Raw genomic sequence first — 21,310 nt, 5'->3', positions numbered from 1 at the left:
GTAATATTTTGAAATGTTACAATAATTTTTTTTATTTATTGTTTTTTTTATTTATTTTCTCCCGTGATTACAAAGCTGAATTTTCAGCAGCCATTTCTCCAGTCTTCAGAAATCATAATATTCTGATTTGTCACTCATCATTTTTATTATTAGCAATGTTAAAATCAGTTGTGGTGCTTGGTGGGAAAAATGGTTACTTTTTTGATGATTTGATGGGTAGAAAGTTTAAAAGAACATCATTTATTTGAAATAGATTCTTTTTAACAATGTAAAAGTCTTTACTGCCACTTCTGTTCAGTATAATGTATCCTTGCTGAATAAAAGTAGCCTATTCATTTCTTTAAAACTTACTAACACCAAAACTTGGTGTCTGCCAAAACTTACATGTGTGAATTCATAATATTTATCTTCCTATTTCACCATATAGAGGGCAAATACATATCTTGATCCACCATTTGAGAAGAAAGGGAGAAAAAAAGATTTAATAAGCTGTTCATCAAATTTCTGTGTGGATTTTTGTTCCACTACTACTCGGGTCTTTTCTTTTGTTCAGAGGGAGACTACTGCTACTTAGAGAGTCTGTGCAGCATAGTCTGGTCAGCATCTCTCCAGGACAAGGACATCTATTAGGCTGCTAAGCGCTGTTCCTCAGGGATCTGAGGTGGATGACGAGACACTTGAAGTGGTTGGCACTTGGGAAGTCGACTGCACAAGAATGACATAGCAAGGTCTGGATGACCTTGCTATGTCATTCCTTTAGAAACCCAACCTTTGCTTGACAGAGTAGTCAATTCTTCAGTACTTCCAGATGTTGATGATCAAAAAGATAAATATAATAAGTAGGCTAATGTATAATATATCAGTGGCCAAAGTGGGGAAAAAGCAATTATTAGGCTATTATTGACACACAGGTAGTGTTTGTTTGTATGTGCACGTAAACCTAAGCCTAAATCATGTCATTTTTGAAAATAAGTGTAAGTGACACGCCATCTTGTGTTATGGTTAGATTTAATTGGGACCATCTGCTGTAAGTGAGGATATGCCATTTCCTGTTTGTGTCTCATTAAATAAGCAAAAATGCAATGCATGTTTACAGAGGATGCTTTCTCAGAATTTGTCTGCAGTATTTAAAATGTTTTGTTTGTTGGTTCTACATATGCATCAGCTGGATTTTCTTTTGCCATTGCAGTGTTTGTTAGTTTTTTTTTACCCACTTGCACTATTAATATTGTGTAGTTAAGATGCTGTTTTGTTAAAAGTTGGGTCACTGGTTTGTTGACCTCTGTTATGGCTTTTTTCTGAATATATTACAAATACTTACAATTTATCTTCAAAAGGAAAAACAGTAATTGGTCAGATCGCCATGCATTGTAAAATGTGAGCTATTTTGTCAAGTTGGTAGATTTTAGTTTAAATACTTTCTAAAGCCACTGCAGTTGAATTATTTAATGTCGTTATCTGCATAGAAAAGATCATTATGGAGCATCCCAACAAAATAATTTAGTGACATGAAGAAAAAGACATAAGATAATATCTCTATTTATTCATCTTTATCTTTTTTTATAGATATGTTTGGATATTTGTTTGTTAGATGAGGTCAGGGAGGACGGATTGATGTATGTGACATTTGGCGGGATTGTCCCCTTCAAGAGTTCCTTCAGTCACATTTGGAATTGAATAAAGGAAAGAGAGAGCTAGAAAGATGAAAGAGGAACAAAGAGTAGCTCTGAATGTGTGCATTTCCTCTGTTGATACAACCACGCAGAGAAACCAGACAGTGAGTTAGAGCTGTCATGTGTAGGCAACACATCACCTCCTTCCTGTCTATTGGACCTTGTAACCCCTCACCCAGCTACAGATCACAAGTGAGCTTAAGGTCAGTTTTTTTTTTTCTTTTCACATCTGTCTTTGGAAACAACGATTGTGTTGCTCAGCCGACAGCTCAGCAGTCACAAGTCTTCAGCTGAAGATGCAAAATGCTCGCAGAATATCACCACACAGTCTGATGTCATTAGTGCTTTACTGGATCCAGTGACCCTACTATTAACTTCTGACCCTGTTGCATAAGGTAAAATCACAGATTAACCAATTATTTTGGACACGTATGTTTTTAAAAACAAACAAAACTGTGGTTATGTTTTGACTATCACAATGATTTCATCGCTGGAGGTCACAAGGTTGCTGTCACTGTCACTAATAGGTTTTTATAACAGTCTAGACCAGGCATCCTCAAATCTGGCCCACTCCTTCAGAGTTTAGCTCTAACCCTAATCAAACACACCTGAGCATGCTAATCAGAGTCTTCAAGATCATTAGAAAATCACAGGTAGGGGAGTTCGATCAGGGTTGGAGCTAAACTTTGCAGCAGATTGGCCCTCCTGGGAAAGATTTGACGAACCCTGGTCTAGACTGACTATGGCTTTTCAAAATCTATGTACACTGCTCTTTAAATGTTTGGGGTCAGTAAGATAGATAGATTCATTGATTGATTTGTTAAAGACATTAATACTTTTATTCAGCAAGGATGTATTAAATTGATCGTGTTTTTTATCGTGTTAAATGTTTCAAATAAATGCTGTTCTTTTAAACTTTCTTTTTTTCAACAATTATAATAAGAAGAAAAGTTTCTTAATCACCAAATTAGTAGAAAGATTTCAGAAGAATCTTGTGACACTGAAGACTAGAGCAATGGCTGCTGGAAATTCAGCTCTGCCATCACTAGAATAAATTCCATTTTATTAGGGATGTCTCAAGGATCGGGATTGGGGCCAATCAAGCTTTTTTTTTTAACTGATCGGTATCATCTTTCCTAAACCCGATTCTTATTTTACGTCAGCTGGCATGCCGGTGTCGTGCAGTAGGAGTTCATTATGTGCCTTTAAGTGTGTTTGCCAACCGCCATAAAAAAAGACACTCATTAAAAGCAAAACAAGATGAACAGTGCATGTGTGGCACGTGAGATCCAGTGATGTTTGTGCTACCGCGTCACACACGTTTGAGCTTCTGTGGTCAGTGTATTTGATGAACTTTTTTAATGATCTCTCATCCAATTATCATTTACTTTTATCTGCCGTCAGACTATCTAAGTCATAACGCGCTGCTATGGGTTGTGTCTTGCTTCGGATTTGACTGATGGACTGGTGTTCTCACACCGCAAGCTTCATACTTTCTAACCATATGTTGCAATTATTGTGCTTACTGTACATATAAAATGCAAGTTTATATCAGCAGTCCTATATTCATAATTGTGACCACATAGTCTTTTTGATTATGACGATCGTCACATGGGGTGGTTCACCCAAAAATGAAAATAGTCATCATTTACTCACCCTGAAGCTGTTCCAAACCTGTATGAGTTTCTTTCTTCTGTTGAGCACAAAAGAAGATATTTTGAAGAATGTTGATAACCAACATTTTTGCTGGTAGCCATTGACACATGAACCATTTGTATTCAGCAGAAGAAAGTAATTCATACAATTTTGGAACAAGATGTAGGTGAGTAAATGATGACAGAATTTGTATTTTTGGATAAACTATCCCTTTCGGTTGTGACAGACTTTTTCTTTAAATCACATCATAAGAATATAGTGTCAGGTTAGTCTCTCAGTGCCACAAGCAGATCAGTTCCTATTTTGAGGCTATGTGTTATGTCCTAATTCTTATTTTACCCCTTAATGCACTATCCTGTCCACTTGTCACCGGTCAGAATGAAAACTAGAGCTATCATATGAAGAAGAACTGACATTTTAGATACTTCCATGTTTTAAAGAGGAAACTATAGTCCCAATGACTAAGAAACACGAGTAAGAAAGGTCACTGGTTCAGTCCCAGGTTAGGGTAACCCTGAATTGGAAAGCTCTTTGCTTTCCTGCATTGTAAATATTTTTTGGAGGTAGACACTTAACCTCAGGTTGTTCCGGGGTTTTAGGCCCCTGCAGTTAGAGTTACTTTGGCTGAAAAGCTTTCACTAAGTGATGAGTAAGGCCTGTGATTTTCTTTCAGCTAGTTGCGGGACTCGGATTAAAACCAATCCAGCGTTACATGGCAGAGCAAGCACAGTATTTGCACAAGCTCACATCCTGAATGTGAACACCAGCATACAGCTGCCAGTCAGAAAACCTCCAGTGTGCGTCTAAGGTGGAAATACATTGTGACTCAATACCGATAGGACGTCAATGTCGTTTTAGCTCTGGTTGAAGCATGAGGCAAACTAGACCATCTCTGCCAGACATTTAAGGGGATGTTGTTGTTTTTTTTCCCCCTTCTGGTGTGTCTAAGATGAACTAAAAGTGTACACATGTGGAGATGACTGTGTGTGTGTGTGTGTGCACGCATGAGCCTGAACAATTGTTTTAGGCGAACGGCCAGCTGCGAAACGGCTCTCCAGAAAGTCCCATATGGAGATTCTATGGGCTCTGCTTGATGTTGGAAGTGGTCAGAGCGAGAGAGAGGGAGAAAGTTTTCTTTGACTCCTTCCCTGTCATTAAAATATCCCCATGTCAAAGAAAAAGCTGGCGTTCTGGGCTCAGCCATATGTGCCTTGCCTGAGGCGACCCAACTTGGCCCATCCTAACAACCAAACCAGAGCTGTCCCTCTTCCAGAATGCCCCTCCCTTGTGTTATTGGCAGGGGCGTTTAAGGGCAGGCATTAGGGCCACGTCTCAATAGCGCCCTTCTCTTAAAATAGGGTCCCGCTTATGACTTGATCTCCTCTACTTGCTACTTTGATTATGTAACATCGTAAGGTTGAGTGATGCCAGAGACTTATCAATTAAATGAGGCATTTTCAGATTGACCTCAGGATTGTTCCAAACGGATCAGCCAAATGTCCTATTAAATGGACCAGTGATGTGATGCAACTTTTTTTTTTTTGAATGCAGCTCTTTGAGCATGTTTGTTGAGGTCAGTAAGTCATCAGATAATTTAATCATTTAAATTTTAAGACAAGGTTAGAAAATGTCATGTGTGACTCCCAGAATGTAATATTTAGTGTCTGAACAACTATGCAAGATTTAATATATTATTTAAGATAATTAGGATATTTTTTTGAAACCTCAAAGGTTTCTGTCCCTCCACTGAAAGTACAAGAAACCAAAACTTCACATATAAATGCACATACATTTTTTTTTTGGTTCCATGATTAACCAAAGTCTTTTGGATTTGGAGGTACATAAGTATGACTGAATCATGACAGATCAGTGAATGATTAGTGAAATTATACACACATTTTTTTTGCTCTAGGCTATTTATTAATTTATTTTTGAATACACTAATACAATATAAATACACAAGACAATGAAATTTACATATGAAATGACATGAACACACCTCTTCTTTTATATCTGATTCATAATATATATAAAATAATGTGTTTATTAATTATAAAATATTTTAACAAATCTGCTTTGGAAAACTTTTGTCCACCAAATCATGTGGTGAAACATCAAAATTAATTAGTACAACCAACTCGCAGAAAACAAAACAAAAAACAGGAAATGATACCCCTGCAGACCCTCATGACTATAAGTCAAGGTTTATAAGTATATATTCAGGTTGTAAAATGTTTTGTGGTGCAATGATGGTGCATATAAAAAAAAAACAAAAGTGTGTGTAGGCCTACACACACGCGCACACACACACACACTTGTTTCACTATCCTTGTGGGGACTCTCATAGGCGTAATGGTTTTTCTACTGTACAGACCGTATAGTCTATTGCCCTACACCTAAACTTAGCCCTCACAGGAAATTGTTTGCATTTTTAGATTTTCAAAAAACAAACATTCTGTGTGATTTATAAGCTTCTTTACCTCAATTTAGGTCCCCACCATGACACAAGTCCCCATGAGTCTGTGTGTATTCAGGTTTAAGTCCCCACCGGTATATAAAAACAAAAACACACACACACATACATACACGCTGCATGGAAAGTGTTATATTTTTGGTGATATTCTCACCACGACATGTTTTTTAATCATTATGTTGAATGTTTTTCAAAACGATATGAAACATACAAACACAAAGCATACATTTCTAGGAACTTGACACATGTTTTAAATGAGTTTTTTAAAAACATTTTTCCATTTCTTCATCGTGGACACTTATTGACCCATCAATTAATGAGCCGTTTTCAGAGCTGACCACAGCATTCTTCCAAACGGATCAGCCACATGTCAAATTGATCTTATCCAGTCATGGCACTTGCCACACTGCCCAGTATAAGCCAGCTTTGCCCAGACAAAATAACATTAATCAGATGAACTGGTCCCACCAAAGAGAACTTTATTCCTGTATATATGAAGCAACTAAAGGAAAGCATATGGTTGGGTTTGGCTTACTGACGGTCAGTCGTTCAGTTTTACCACCGTTAACCCTTTTTTAGATCTTTCCTGTCATTTCCTCTCTCATTCTCATTTAGTCTTGGATTTCTTCTGCCATTCCCTCTCTTTCTTTATGTGCAATCCAGATTTCCTCGGAGGCTTGGCAAACAGGGAGGATTGTGAGAGTGTTTGTTCAGAGTCTCGTATCCTCACTAATATGATGGTTGGCTCCTGGGCCGATACGTGTTGGCACAGCTCGGGCCTCTCCCTGCGACAAGTTTCGCCAAATGTTGTAGTCTAGCACAAGAAGCACATACTGAATGATTTAGGAAAGCCCTCGGCTCGCTGTTAGGTGCTGTCAAAAGGTCAGCATAATTCGGTAATTTGAGGTAACCGCTAACTCGACTCAGATGACTTCCGCAAGTTAATATCTTTCAGCTCTCCGTATCTTGTAATGACTTGGTAGAAAGGAAATCAAAGCCTCAATTGAGCGTTAACTAACTTCTTGCTCATGGCTAACTCTGTTAACAGTACATTAATTCTGAATGAACTAATGCTTGGTGCCGCCATAAAAGGTAAAGTTAATCCATATGTTCAAACTGGCTTGCAGCTGGTCTTCATAGAGGAAGGACCCAAGCAGACACTGAACGGAGATGATTCACAACGTGCTGTGCTGATTCGGCTAATGTTTCGCCGTTGGGCTGTGGTACACCACTGGTATTATGCTTCGGTCTTCGTCATATTTATTTCAGCATGTGGCATCAAATTGTAGCAGGGTGCGTGTTCAATTGAAAATGAAGAGTGGAAATGAATTCAGATGAGACAGGATTGTGTGTATAGTTTTAATGTATTGCCAGGTTCTGTGGTGAAAGTATTGGGTGTCAGAGCTCTGTAGACGGGGTTGTTTGCCTCTGGTCCTACTGGCACACAAGGTTGTCCAGTGGCGCTGGTCTGGTGTGACTATTCTTGCTGTGACTTCAGGAAGATGGTATTTCTCAATAAGAAGAAATGTAAAGGTAGTCGCAGGGTTTAGATCTGAGAAATCTATCTGTCTTCCCTGCAGGGACCTTGTGATAGACAGGACACACACACACACATATACACATTTCAGATAAATTAGATGTGAAAGATGAATCATTACTGTGGTTAGTGCTCGCTAGCTTTTTAAGAGAGGAATACATTTTCTTAAAGGTGAAGTGTGCGATTTTTGTCTCGGTTTCTCCTATCCCAGCTATATTCTACTGAAAAGGCTGTTCACTCCAAGAACAATAACTATAACTGTAACATTTAAAAAAAAAAAAGGTCTAATTTTAACAGAATAGCACCATCCAACCATCTAACTATCCACCTTATTTTTCATCGCAGTAGTAAGCTCATTTCTGTGAATGTATGAGACTTCTGATTCATTAGCTGCTTGAATGAATAGTTCATCCATAAATGAAAGTTTGCTTTACTCTCCTCTGGCCATCCAAGATGTATGTGACTTCACCAGTAGAACAGTTAAGAGTTTTAGGTGAAACTGCTGTCCTTTGCGTTTCATACACTGCATGTCTGTGGCTGCTGGTTTTGGATAGTCAAAAAAACATACAAACAAGACCAAATTAATACTTATAGCTCCTGCATGATACATTGGTCTTATGAAGTGAACAAAATCGGTCTGTGCAAGAAACTGAACATTATTTACAACATTATCCACGGCCTGGGCAAACGATCCTCTGTGCTTTCATGACTGTCTAGAGTGTAGTGACGTATGCTCACTGACGCTCTTTTTACAATAAAGTGAAAACTCGTGTGCACACCTTCATTAGTAGTACCAACATTTAAAGCTCACAACGTAAACGTTACAATGCTGATGATTTCAATGTGAAAGTGGATGACATGGAATTTTATGCTCAGCCACTTGTTGGAGCCAGAATAATTCAACCAAGAATTGAGAGAAATGACCAAGAACACTATTGAGCTGCTGATATTTGTTTACAACAGAGAGTGAGGATGCATATAGTGTGGTGTCGTTTGAATTTGATAAATTCCAATTCCGATTCTTGTCAATTCCCAGTCAAACATTTAGATATCAGATATATTTATTCTTTGTCTCTTTTTGCAAAACATTTAGTTGCAGCTGAATACCATGAACAAAAATCAACTAAACAAAATCTCATGGAATTTATGAATGGAATGATTCAATTACTCACTCAAGATTTACTTGTTTCGTTACTTTTGAATAAATATCTTGAATTTTGAATGATCCATGCATTTTTAAAAGCTCATTTTCGCCACCTAAAAAATATGTGCACATGCACAGGAATTGAGAGGTGGAATTGAAATTTCAATTTTACAACAAGTATCTGATTCCAGACCTGAAGTATCTGATTCTGGAATTGGAATTGATTTTCGATTCCCAACCCTAGATGCATAGTACATAATAAAACAGCTCACTTTAGTCTCACAGTACTTTTCAGAAAAAAGTGGCCCTGTTTGTTTGACTTGACTTAACAGATTCAGTAAGTTTGGGGTGGAAGTACATTAGCACTAGAAGGAGTGTTTGAGGAGACCGATATGAAAACAGTTGAAATCACACACTTCATCATTGATATTTATAGTTCATAGTTCACGTAAATTCAGCATTAAGTGTTTTTTTTTTTTTCTGAAGGTAGTTCAGGTGCATAAAGAAAATATTTAGTTTTTATTATTACCAGTTCCGCACATTGCACAACCTTTTAATAAAGAACTGCAGAATACACATCTTGTGACTTATTCCTTTTTTTTTTCTTTTTTCCCCCCTGAACTATGCACGTCTACACTGTGAATAGAGCAGTGATAACAGTGATCAGTTAGACGATGCTGCAGGCGTTGAAATGGTATCTGCACTTTTAATCCTCTCCCGTCTGTTTTTGATGATGTCACAGCCTGTGGCCCTACAGCTACCCATACCGATGTACAGTTGTTGCTCTTGTTTTGTTAGGGAGATGAGTGCCAGAAACACTTTTATACCGTCAACACAGTCATATGCTGTACTCTTCTCTTTTTGGGATATTTACGGTTTCTTTTTCTCTCTCTTTTTTGTCAACCACAGGTGCATTGGTCAGATAAAACTGAGTTCTGTAATTCAAAATGTATAATATAAATTTGCTGTGCACAGAACGGTTGAAATTAGATGCATAGTATTTAGACAAAATTCACTTAAAGTTAGTTAGACACCAAACTAAGAACTTTCTTGCCCAACTTTGACATAATAGGAGGAACAGTCAGATGTGAAGTATTGCTAGACCAGCTTCCAAGAGGGACCAGATGAAATGGATGGATGTTAAACCACAAATCATTTAGAAATAAAATCAGTAACAAATAGGATACAAGCGGGAGAGAAAGTGGAATGTTGTAGAAGGTCGATGCTCTTGAGAAACGTGGTTACAACATCATGTTCTGTGATTTACAGTGTGCTTGTTTGAGCGTGTTAGTTGCTCCTTGCACATCAGTATGACATGTTTGGAGTAGACAAAACTGAGAAATGCTCTTAGTTAAATGATAACATTTAGCAGTTCTGTTGTTTTGTTCTGTTGTTTTCTCAGTACTGGTTGTTGAGAGAAGTGCCACAGTTAATTCTTTTATTTATGGACATGTGAGTGGGTGTGTGTGGGTGTGTGTGTGTGTGTGTAAGAAGACTTGGTTAAGTCATGTGCCCTGATCGATCAGATTCCTATCTGATTGGGTTTGCACATTAATTTCCACTCAGCCTCATAAACTTAACTGATCTACTGTTCTTGATCAGATTTCGAACGAGTATTGGAGGTCATTGACGCTTGGTCTTTTCGTGATGGTTATCTGATCACTAAAAATGTGGTGAGCAAATGTAAAAATCCCCTGTTGATTGTGACAGAATCTGATTGGAAGTAATTTATTTTCTGTTTTTCCAACCACATCATGTTGAAAATTCAACCACAGACGTGTTGGTTTGCGTGCATTTGTTGCTTCAGGTTTTACACATTCACCCATCTGTAGATTTCAGTTGGTTAAGGAATCTCAGTTCCCATTTCTGTCACTGTGGTGTGTGGTTTTTTTCAGAGACAAGGGAAAAAATGCTCAGCTGTCATTCATGCTGTCATGAGGCTGTCTGAGGAAGTCCAAAAACAATCTACTAAATGAGACATTTCCAAGCATAGCTTGATCTTGAGTTTTCTCTCTCAGTGTGTCTTTAGGCTGCACAATCCACAGGTTTTGCGGAAGATTTTTCAGATTTAATGAATAATGCTTTTGGAAAAAGGGAATTGCCTAATTATTTACAAATCTAGCCCGCTGTTTTAAAATAATGTTCTGTTGTGATCGGATGAACAATGTGTCCTTTTTTGTATTAGTTTCTAGTGGTCAATTATCATTTCCTACTCTGAAAATTTAGCTCTAGGCACATCCATCATACTGCAGTGAAATCTGTGGCCGCCTGCAGAGTCTAAATTAAAATCCCCTTTGAGGACTGATTTACTCTGTATTGATGTAAGAAATACCCTCCCTGCTGCTCTGGCTGATGAAACCATTACATCATCTTCACTTCCTTTTGGAAAACAGGGAGTCAATACTTTTGCACTACTTAATAAAGACACTTAGCTTGTCGGCACCTATCATGACTCCAAGGTTAATGACCTTGAGATACATTAAGTCAGCGGCTCTGTCAGATACCATCAAAGTAGGGATGTCATGTTTGTAAAATTTCACCTTTCATAATACCAATTTCATATCAAAAACATGGCTAAAACATAATATTTTTTATATATAAAAATAATATTAATATGAAAATCAACAAATTTGCTTATTATACTATTTGCATATTGATTTTTATTTATATTGTTTCATTTATCCACTATTTACATGTTTCTGAAAGATGTTTTTTGTCTTTTTGTGCTGTGCAATATTAGACATTATAAATGTCTTTACTATCCCTTGTTATCAATTTAACAAATCCTTGAAGTATTAATTTCTTTAAAAAAAATAAAAAACCTTGTAACACTTTACTTAAAGCCTTTACGTATAATGCATTATAAAGGGTTATTGAAAGGGTATAATGCATTATAATTATTCATAATGTGCAATGTAATGCATTATATCTTCTTGAATAACTATAACTAAATTTAAAATGCATAGTGCAACAATGAATCGATAATGTTATAGGCCTGGTTTCACAGAAAGGGTTTAGACTAAGCCAGGATTAGGCCATAGTTCAATTAGGACATTTAAGTAATTTTTATAAACGTGCCTTAGAAAAATATTACCGGTGTGCATTTTGAGACCAAGTAAAGGCACTGATATATTTTAAGATCAATCAGAGCAAATTTCTTTCAGTTGAAACAGCCCAGATTTAGATTTTAGTCTGGGATTAGGCTCAAGCCTTGTCTGTGAAACCGGGGGATAATGTATTAACTGTGGTTAGAATTATTCATGAGATTGTACAATGCATATAAGGTGCATTACAAGCCTTAATTAATGCACTAAAACTATTTTTATAATGCATTATACATAAAGGCTTTAAGTAAAATATTACCAAAATATGTGTTTGATTTAAATTGGATTATCAATGTAAGAACTTTTTTTCTTTTTATTGTCAAAATTGTTTTTTTTGTTTTTTGTTTTTTGTTTTTTGTTCAGTATTAACAATGTATTAGTGGTGTTCACAGTGGAAGAAAATCCGATTATCAGATGTTTTTGATCAGACTGATTATTTCATTATTTTAGAAAATAGCAAAAAAAATGTAGGTACCGAGGTTGAGTTTGATATTCCAAGATCAAAGTGATGTAAAGTGCCTACGCTGTAAACATACAACACACCTCTGTTTGCTGTTATGAAATATAGGTCACCTTTGAGCTTATCTATGTAGGTTACACAATAATCACTTTTTGACTCACATTTACTTAAGCAACGTAAGCTAAATAAACCACAGACCGAAGAAATGTCATATGCATTTGTAAGTCGACTAACACCAGAGCGAGAGTGTTACTTCATTGATTCAGTCGACCTTGAGGAAGAGAGGAACTTGTGTGCTGTCATGGAACAGACACGAGTGAAAGGAGCGGAAGGATGGAGGGAAGGAAGCAAAAAATGGATAACATGCAGAAAAATAGATTAAAAACAATTCTGACAGCACTTCCTTTTCCTCTATTGAGCTCCGCTTGCAGGCATTTGAAAGGGGAAATGTCACCAGCGTAATTCTTCTTAAACTTAACAGGGTTTTTGCTTTGCTTGTATCCCCCCACCGCCCCATCGCACCTCCTCAATTATTAGTCTGCATGAAATGAAAATTCACTCTTATTTTGTACATGCATATTATAAATGCATCCATGCATATGTTTACTACTTTTAATTCGTAATTCTTAACCAAAGTGTCATAACATGATGATCTTGCAGTGAAAATGCATGCGCGTTTGAGTAAATGGGTTTTTGTCTTATTCAGTAATCCATTACACTCAGATTTATGCCATAATATGCAAGTAAAGATGTTCCTAAATTCATTTCATCATGACTTTAAAGAGGTGGTATCATACAGTAGAATTTCTTTCTTTCTTTTATTTTATTAAATGTAGGATCACATTACTTGCTCACCAGTGGATCCTCTGCAGTGAATGGGTGCCGTCAGAATGAGAGTTCAAACAGCTGATAAACATTACAAGTAACAGTCAGTAAATTAATATTTTGTGAAGTGAAAAGCTGTGTGTTTGAAGGAAATACATTTATCAATAAGTCATTTTAACTTTAAACGGTCACTTCTGGCCAAAATACCAGTCCATATTCAATAATAGCAGTTACTCCAGTGAAAAAAGTTCATCACCTGTTGTGCTTTCACATCAAATCTGTGTCTATTACAAGCATTCAAGTTTTCACTTCACAAGATGTTAACTTGATGGTCATGCTTGTGGGTTATTGCAATGTTTTTATCAGCCATTCACAGCAGAGGATCCATTGGTGAGCAAGTCATGCAATGCAATGCAAAGTTTTTCCAAAGTTAATCCGATGAAGAAACTAACAAATTTACATTTGAATGGATGAGTACGTTTTTTGTTTTGTTTGTTTTTTTGTTTTTTTAGCAAATTTAAATTTTTAAGTGAACCATTCCTTTAATGACCATTTCCACCCTCTGTGTAAACCAAAGAGTATAATATGTTTGTTTTATTCAAAAATCTTGTCTTGACACAGGCCTACGATCAGCACGTCTCAGGGGAATGCTATTGAAAGCTGTAAATGATTTGAATTGGTGCTCAGTGCATCCTGTGTGTCAGTTACTGTCTTGGTTCTGAAGTGTGTGAAGCTCTTAACTGTCTGTCAGTCCCATGAGGATGGATACAAAGAAACAGCCACGGGTCGAGTCAGATAGATAGTGCCAGAGCTGGTGAGAGAGAGAGAGAGAGAGCTATCTTACCGCATGACCTCACTGAGTAAATAGGATAAGACTCCAGCTGAAATCTGGGTACTTTTTTTCATTTTTTTTAATCACTCTCTTTTTACGAGCTGAAAAAAACATTTCCTCATAATACCAGTGAAACGGAATAGCCATCACTTGAGTCACATTCAGCCTAATATTTTCCTCAGGATCAAATGAACGTAAATATGCTCCAAAACAATAAAATCTGGGCATCCTGTCATTGTTTTGTGCTCTTATTAACTCGAGGCATGTCGAGTAGAGTTTCAGTGAGTTGAATTAGTGGTGTTTCACAAACATCACTGTGATAGTGTTTTGTTTATTTGAATTGACTCTTGTTCAGTGGATGGTGCTTGCACATCTCTGAACATGCTCACGTTTTAACTCCTCTCTCTGTAGGAAGACTTCAAGGAAACGCTGGTGGTTTTTCGTCGAAATTGTGTCTCTTTTTCTCTCTTATCACTCACATTTTCTTCACACTTCACATCTCTCTCTCTCTCTCTCTCTCTGCACTCTCTTGTGACGGCTCTTTTTCCAGCGTCTTGACATGTGGTGGGATCTCGATTTGATTGACTTCCACAGCCTTCATGTTTGGTCTTGTAGCCAATTAAAGTCTCTTTGGCTTGAAGAAGTCGTCTTTTTTTTCTTTATCAGACCCAGACACGAATAACCCGAAGACTATGTGTACTTTTTTTATTTTTTTAGTGCATGAGTTGCCTGTTTTCATTTATCCTGCACAAATGCCATAAACATATCAAGTAGGCCTTGCTGTATGTCAGTTAAGGGAAGTGGCACGCACATATTGATACTGGCATTTGTTCAGAATGTAACACAGTTTTATAACAGGTGCACCATGTTAACCACAATGCTTCAGATATAAAACTCTTTCAGTGTCTGATTCTTCCACCGATGGGCCATAACCTTGCCTGCACATGGAACAGGCCTTTGCTTATATGCAAAATGAGTTACGCATTTGGAGTGGAAAAGTTGTGAAAGTGAGCGTGTGTTTTTCCTTCAACGCAATAGTTTTTTTTTTTTCTTGTAGTATTTCGAAACCTAAATTGTCTGATTGAACAAGCAGTCCTCTGAACTTTCATGCCAAAACAACTGCAGTAAGACTGAACTGAATTTAATATACTATCTGATCAATAAAAGTAAAAATTGAGCAGTAAAATATTTCATTCTTAATGTAAATGTATGTCAAATGAAAACATGCTTCAATTTTATTGCTCTGTACAAATGCAACTTTAAAGTCAACGTGAAATAAAAATGGACTCAGTTACAGTCACAACACATATTCCTGGTCTTATTGTGCGATTTATTACGTTATTCGAAAGAAAAAAGGTATTCTTTGTAATCTTTCATCAGAATATAATTACTTGCTCTGCCTCTGAAAGGTCTTTGCTATTCCTTTTCCTGCTGAAATCATAAAGTTTACAGCAATAGCAGCAAATAATGATAGATTTATTCAGACACATTACCTCTGGGATACATCAAGATGCTCTCAAGGGTGAACTTGACCTTAAGCTTCCACGTCCTTCATGCAGATCTGGCTGTGTTCTGATACAGAGCGCCTACTTTTCACCATTCAGTCACTTCCCAGTGGATAAAATCAAGCCATGCCTTACATTTAGTTTATTTTCCAAAAGTAAAATGTGTTGTGAATAGTGTTTTATGTTGATTTGTAATGCCACATGCCTGGACCGCTAAAGGGAAAATATAAATGGAGCACAATGCAGTGGTTTAGAAGAATCTGAATAAAAGTCGCTTCCCGTCGACCCCTCACTTGGGTTTGGTTTGTGCATTTTTAATATATTCCACTAAATGAACAGCATGGAATTTAAAATAATTTGATGGGAAGGGAAAGTGTCGTGTGACAGATATTTCAGAGTAAGAATGGCCCGATGGCCCAGGGCTGGTGTAACAGAGCTTCAGAGCGGTTGACAAAAGGGCCGGTTCTTATGTTACTGTGTTCCAATGATCTTACATTCATCCTGTTGATCATGTGCTACTATTTTTGTGCTTTGCAAAGTTTGGTTTTGAAGGTTGTTTTGTGAATTCTGCTGATGCAAAACAAGATAATGCCACCAAGATAACATTAGCTGGCGGACATGAGGAACATTGCTTGAAATTGTGAATAAGTCTCCAGCAAAAGTGCTTTTGAAGTTTTTCAGTGAGTTTATGCAGTGTATAAATAAAAAATTTTCTGAGTTGTAAATAAAACAAAGATTATTGAGTGTTTTTCTACTTCAAAATTTCACATTCCACGTGGTTGCTGTTTCTTTGCTTATGGAATTTACAAGCAATATCTGTGTTATTTATATGATAAATGTTATATGTTACATTATATCTGTTAAATATCCAGCTCTCATCGCAAATTTAAAATCAATTATTTGTTTATGGGATAAAAAGAAGCATTTTTCCGATAGTTATAGAAATGTACATTTGTTCTTTCTTGTGGCGAGGCGAGTAGAAATGGAAGAAGAGAGGGCCAAAAGAAAAATCCCTGTTAATTGGGCTCTGCACTGAAGATCCAGGGCAGGCGGCTGGTGTGGGCCCCAGATGGGCCCCTGATTGTGGGGTTTGTGTAGTAGCAGCATGTGCTTGAAGCGAGCTGGTATCCATTATCCTCTCAAACATCAGCACTTCACTGTGGGAACCTTATTGATCTACAGCTCTATAATTATTCTACTAGCGCACACACACATACTCACTCACTCACTCTCTTTCTCTCTTTTCTATTTTATCTTTCTGCTGAGCCCCTGGTCCTCTTTTTTTCTTCTCTTTTAATTGCTTTTTTGTCTCTTTCTTATCTTCCTCTTCTCCCTTCCCCTAATTCCAGCCCTGTCTGTCGTCTTTTCACTCTTCCCCTCGCTTTCTTTCCAGTGTTCCCTCACTCATTAAAGTGCAATGACCTTTTGTGTTCTACCAGATTTGAGAACAAGCTTTGCTGTTTGTCTACAAATAAATAAGACAACTAATTTCTCTGATTATGTATTACAACACAGCAATTGTCGAGTCAGGATACGGGTATTCAGTCAAGTTGTAACAAGTTTGCAGGCTTGCACTTGTGCTTCAATTCAGAATGTTCCAAGATGAGTTTCCAACAAATCTTTTTTATATATTCAGAAAGTGGGGCTGATCGATTAATTGTCTGTTAAATGAGATTACAATTATGGCTGCCACGATTAACACATTTAAGCCTGCAGGCTGCTAAAGCGGTTGTCGCTTTTTTCACTTTTTTGGGGGGGTGAATACACATGTTTTAATAAGTAGACAGCTTTAGGAAGAGAACTTTTGAAACTTGATGGATACTGTTTCATGTTTAATATAAACTGCTTTTTTTGTGTATTTACTCAGTTCACTTGGCACATTCCATAAAGACATATCATATGTGCCCACTGGTCACTAAAATCGCTGTATTAAATTTAGATTGATGTGAAAAATACATACTGTTGCTTAAATGTTTGGGGTGTGTAAGATACTTTAATAAAATAAGTTTTTGAGAGAAAAGTCTCTAATGAGCAAAGCTGCATTTATTTGATCAAAAAATACAATTATTACAGTTTAAAATAACTTTTCTATTTGAATATATTTCGTATTCCTGTCATAACGCAGAATTTTCAGCAGCCATATTCTAGTCTTCATTGTCACATGATCCTTCAGAAACCATACTATCCTGATTTGGTGCCCTAATTTTTATCAGTGTTGAAAACAGCTGTGTAATATTTTGTGGAAATATTAATATTTTTCAGGATTTCTTGATAAATAGTAATTTTGAATAATGCCGTTTATTTTAAAAGGAAATCATATAACATTATAAAATATAAAATATATGTATTTGCTGTCACTTTTTGATCAATTTAATGTGCTCTTGCATAATAAAAGTATTAATTTCTTTAAAAACAAATCTTGCTCTCTCCAGACTATTGAATGGTAATTCAAAATTCCTGTAATTCAGGAGCACATATCTCTACTTGCTGTGGATGTTTACTAAAAGAAATTAATTGAAATGAATCGCAATTACAACATCAAGGGGGGGGGGGATTAATGGTCCTACTTTATTTTAAGGTCCATTCTCGCCATTAACAGACCATTAACTATGACACTTGCCTGAATGAACCCATAATTTGCTCCTTAATAGTTAGTTAAGTAGATATATTAAGATGAGGTATTGGGTAGGAATAGGCATGTAGAATATGGTCCTGCAGAATATGTGCTTTATAAGTACAAATAAACAGCCAATATGTGCTAATAAGCTACTAGTTAATTGTGAGAATTGGTCCTCATACTAAAGTGTTCCCGAATTAATATTTTGTAATGCTTTGTTTTTCTTATACACAGCTTTTTTTCAGAGAAATGTATTTTTGTTCAGCTGTTATTGTAGTGTCCTCTCTCAGTCTGTGGTGGTCTTCTCCGGTCTCGTGGCATTGGCAGCGTGACTTGATTTGAGATCTTCCTGTAACTCCCTCAGGTTCAATGGGGTTGGATCAGGAAGCTCCAGCCATCGATTTTTCTCTCTTCTTCTATTTTAAACCCTCCACAGTCTCTGTCTCCTCTCAGCTTTGGCCTCAAGGCTGCTGTCAGTTTAGCACGGACCCCTGGGGATCAGCTGTACCGTAAAGACTACGCCACGGGCACAACCCCACAGCAGAGCTCCTGTGGCCTGTGTTTGCTTTAATAAAACACACTCAAACAAGCTAATGGCGAGATACTTAATCAAACAAACCTCATTTTTTTAACGTTAAAGAGTAGGGATGTGCTGATACAATCATAGTAATTATTTTTCTCTTAATATTGCATCAGAGTGTTGTGCTTTTAAAAATGTATTTATTTGATATATTGAATAATATTTTTCTGTTTTGTGTAGGAGAATTATTATATATTTTTTCCACTAAGCTCTTCGCATTGCATTCTGGGATTGCCTTAACTAATTGGACCGGGGCCAGTGTTGTCTTGGGCACTATAGTCATTCGGTTAGATTTCAAGTAATAACAGTTGTGAGGTCTCTATAGTAACAGCTTCAAACAGAAGGGGTCATGACGGGACTTCAGGTTCTTCTGAAATGAGGCAACGGTTTTCATTATTTGCCGTCTGAGGTCACAAGCATAAGTGAAACCATCCAATCAGTGTTCCACATTACTGTACTCTGATGATCTGTTACTCTACAATTCACTGTAACCATTTAGCAGAAACAAAGCTTTGTCTGCTTGACGTGAAATATCTCGTCTGAGGGAATGTGCGGCCATCATTGGCCGTTTTTTAAAATTGCTTTTCTGCTTTATCGTGATCATTTTACTATTTAAATAAATGTTATGGGTTTAGATGATTTGAAAAATAATTCAGTTTATAGAAAAAAAAAATGTTTACAGTAATGCACGTACTGCAAGTCTGCGAACTTGTGTATTTTGTGCAGTGCTGTCAAACGATTAATCGCATCCAAAATAAAAGTGTTTGTTTACATAATATAAATGTGTGTGTATTGTGTATATTTATTATGTATATATAAATACAAACACTTGTATGCATATATTTAAGAAAAATATGTTATATGCATTAAATATATTTATATATAAATTATATGAATATAAATATACAAGTAAATATTTTATATATATATATATATATATATATATATATATATATATATATATATTGTGTGTGTGTATTTACATATAGATAATAAATATACACAGTAAACACATATATTATGTAAACAAAAACTTTTATTTTGGATGCGATTAATCATTTGACAGCACTCATTTCGTGTTTTGTTTTGTTTTTAACTCTGCATTTTTCCAAGTTGCCCTAACCCTAAAGCCCCGTTCACACCAAGAACGATAACTATAAAGATAAAGAGAGTAGTAGCCACACCAGCGGACAATATTGTCTGTTTATTCAAAGCACACACTCATCGGCCACTTAAAATTTTCAAGCGCGGTGGATTCCGATTGGGTGTTAATGTTTGTATGTTTGTGTATATATATAATTTTGGTACCACTTTAGAATAGGCAACACTTATTCACCATTAACTACAACTTTTCCTTCAATTAATTCCTAATTTGCTGATTATTAATAGTTAGTAATATAGTTAAGTTTAGGTATTGGGTAGGATTAGGGATGTAGAATAAGGTCATGTAGAATAAGGCATTAATATGTGCTTAATTACTACTAATAAATGGCTAGTAATATGCATGTTAAAAATAAACTAGTTAAGAGACCCTAAAATAAAGTGTTACCATAATTTTTTTTTTTTCAGATTGGAATATATTTTACAAGAATATTTCACATTTCAGTTTTTCTACTTTTCACATTTAGCCTAATTCAATGTGTTGTTACTTGCCAATTCATTGTAGTTATTTGTGAACTTTACTATCAATTTCTGAGTGAAAGTGGTTTCAAAGTAAATCCTACAAAAAATTGTTTTTTTTGTTGTTGTTTTTTAAGTTTGCTCTGTACAAATTAGTACTTTAAATCATGTTCTTTCTGATTTCCCAGCATATATTGTGTGAGTTTATCAGTTTTGTAATAGTTGAAATATTGGATTAATAATTGTTAAAGATAAGCAAGCTATTTAATCACACTATATTGATTATATGGTATGTGTTAACACAAGACTACTTTGAAAACATTGTATATTTTAACATTAATCCCAGAGAATGCTTTCCCTGTAGGCCTCCATTATACGTTTATTACTGTAAATGTAATTTATGCTTGTTTTTCCAAAGTGAGGGCTGCGGTAATCAACAGAATCTGTGGCGAGAGCTTAACTTGCGTTTAACCCGGAACATTCCTTTAAATCCCTGTCAAAGGGAAAGCAATGCGTCTTTGGCAGCAGGTATCCCTAAACTGTGCGTTAGACAGCTTTCCTGTGATAATTAGCCTGGTAGATGTAATCAGAATGGGAAAGTGGTTTAGTTTGGCCACCTGTGTGTGTTTGTACACACGGTCATGTGAGCGTGCTCTCACAAGGTCACTACAACAGCTGCAAGCCTGCTAATCTCAAATAGTGGGCAGGTGCGTGTGTTTGCCCGTCGCGGCACATTTGAGTGCATGAATGTGTTTGCCCCTCGTTGAGTGATGGGAAACGGGCCTGTGTGTGTTACAGTGGTACAGTATAGTACACAGGTGTGCCCTCAAATATTTGTGTGCTTAAAATGGTGTTTTTGTTTGTATTGTGGTTGAATTTCTGCTAAAGTGTTTTTCTCTCTTCACAGGAAGTTTGGGGAGCGCCCTCAACCACAGCGCCTGACGAGGTACGTTTATCACCTTCACATGCTAATATAATACGGCCTACATTTCTGCAGGCGCGATATGTGAAATTCATGACCTACAGTGACAACAGCGGAACTATCCGCACTTGAGTTTTCACTTTAAAAAATAAAGATGAAAAATGCTGAAGTTATTGTTTTTTGCAAATTGCTTTACCATATCTGGGGAAAAATTATAAATGTTTTAACATCGTTACATTTAATTCTACTGTAAAATGTTTGATTTTTGGTAAGTAAAAACTATTATTTGCCACATAGTTCATGATGTGAAACAGTAAAAGGACATTCCCAGAAGTCCCTGCATGTCACATTACATATGATTA

General features: G+C 36.4%; 1 protein-coding gene across 1 annotated transcript in view; it reads left to right on the top strand.

Moving 5' to 3' along the window:
• The window catches only part of LOC306843964 (recombining binding protein suppressor of hairless), a 51,366-nt gene that overhangs the window by 6,257 nt on the left and 23,799 nt on the right, over window positions 1-21,310 (top strand). The window contains exon 2 of the mRNA XM_079375729.1: window positions 20,934-20,972. Coding sequence (XP_079231855.1) covers window positions 20,934-20,972 — 39 coding nt within the window. The remainder of the gene's footprint in view (window positions 1-20,933; window positions 20,973-21,310) is intronic.

The sequence above is a fragment of the Barbus barbus genome (assembly GCF_936440315.1).
Source record: "Barbus barbus genome assembly, chromosome: 2".
NCBI classification, from domain to species: domain Eukaryota; kingdom Metazoa; phylum Chordata; class Actinopteri; order Cypriniformes; family Cyprinidae; genus Barbus; species Barbus barbus.
Note: the sequence above shows the minus strand (reverse complement) of the source record. Positions and strands in the feature narration are given on the sequence as shown.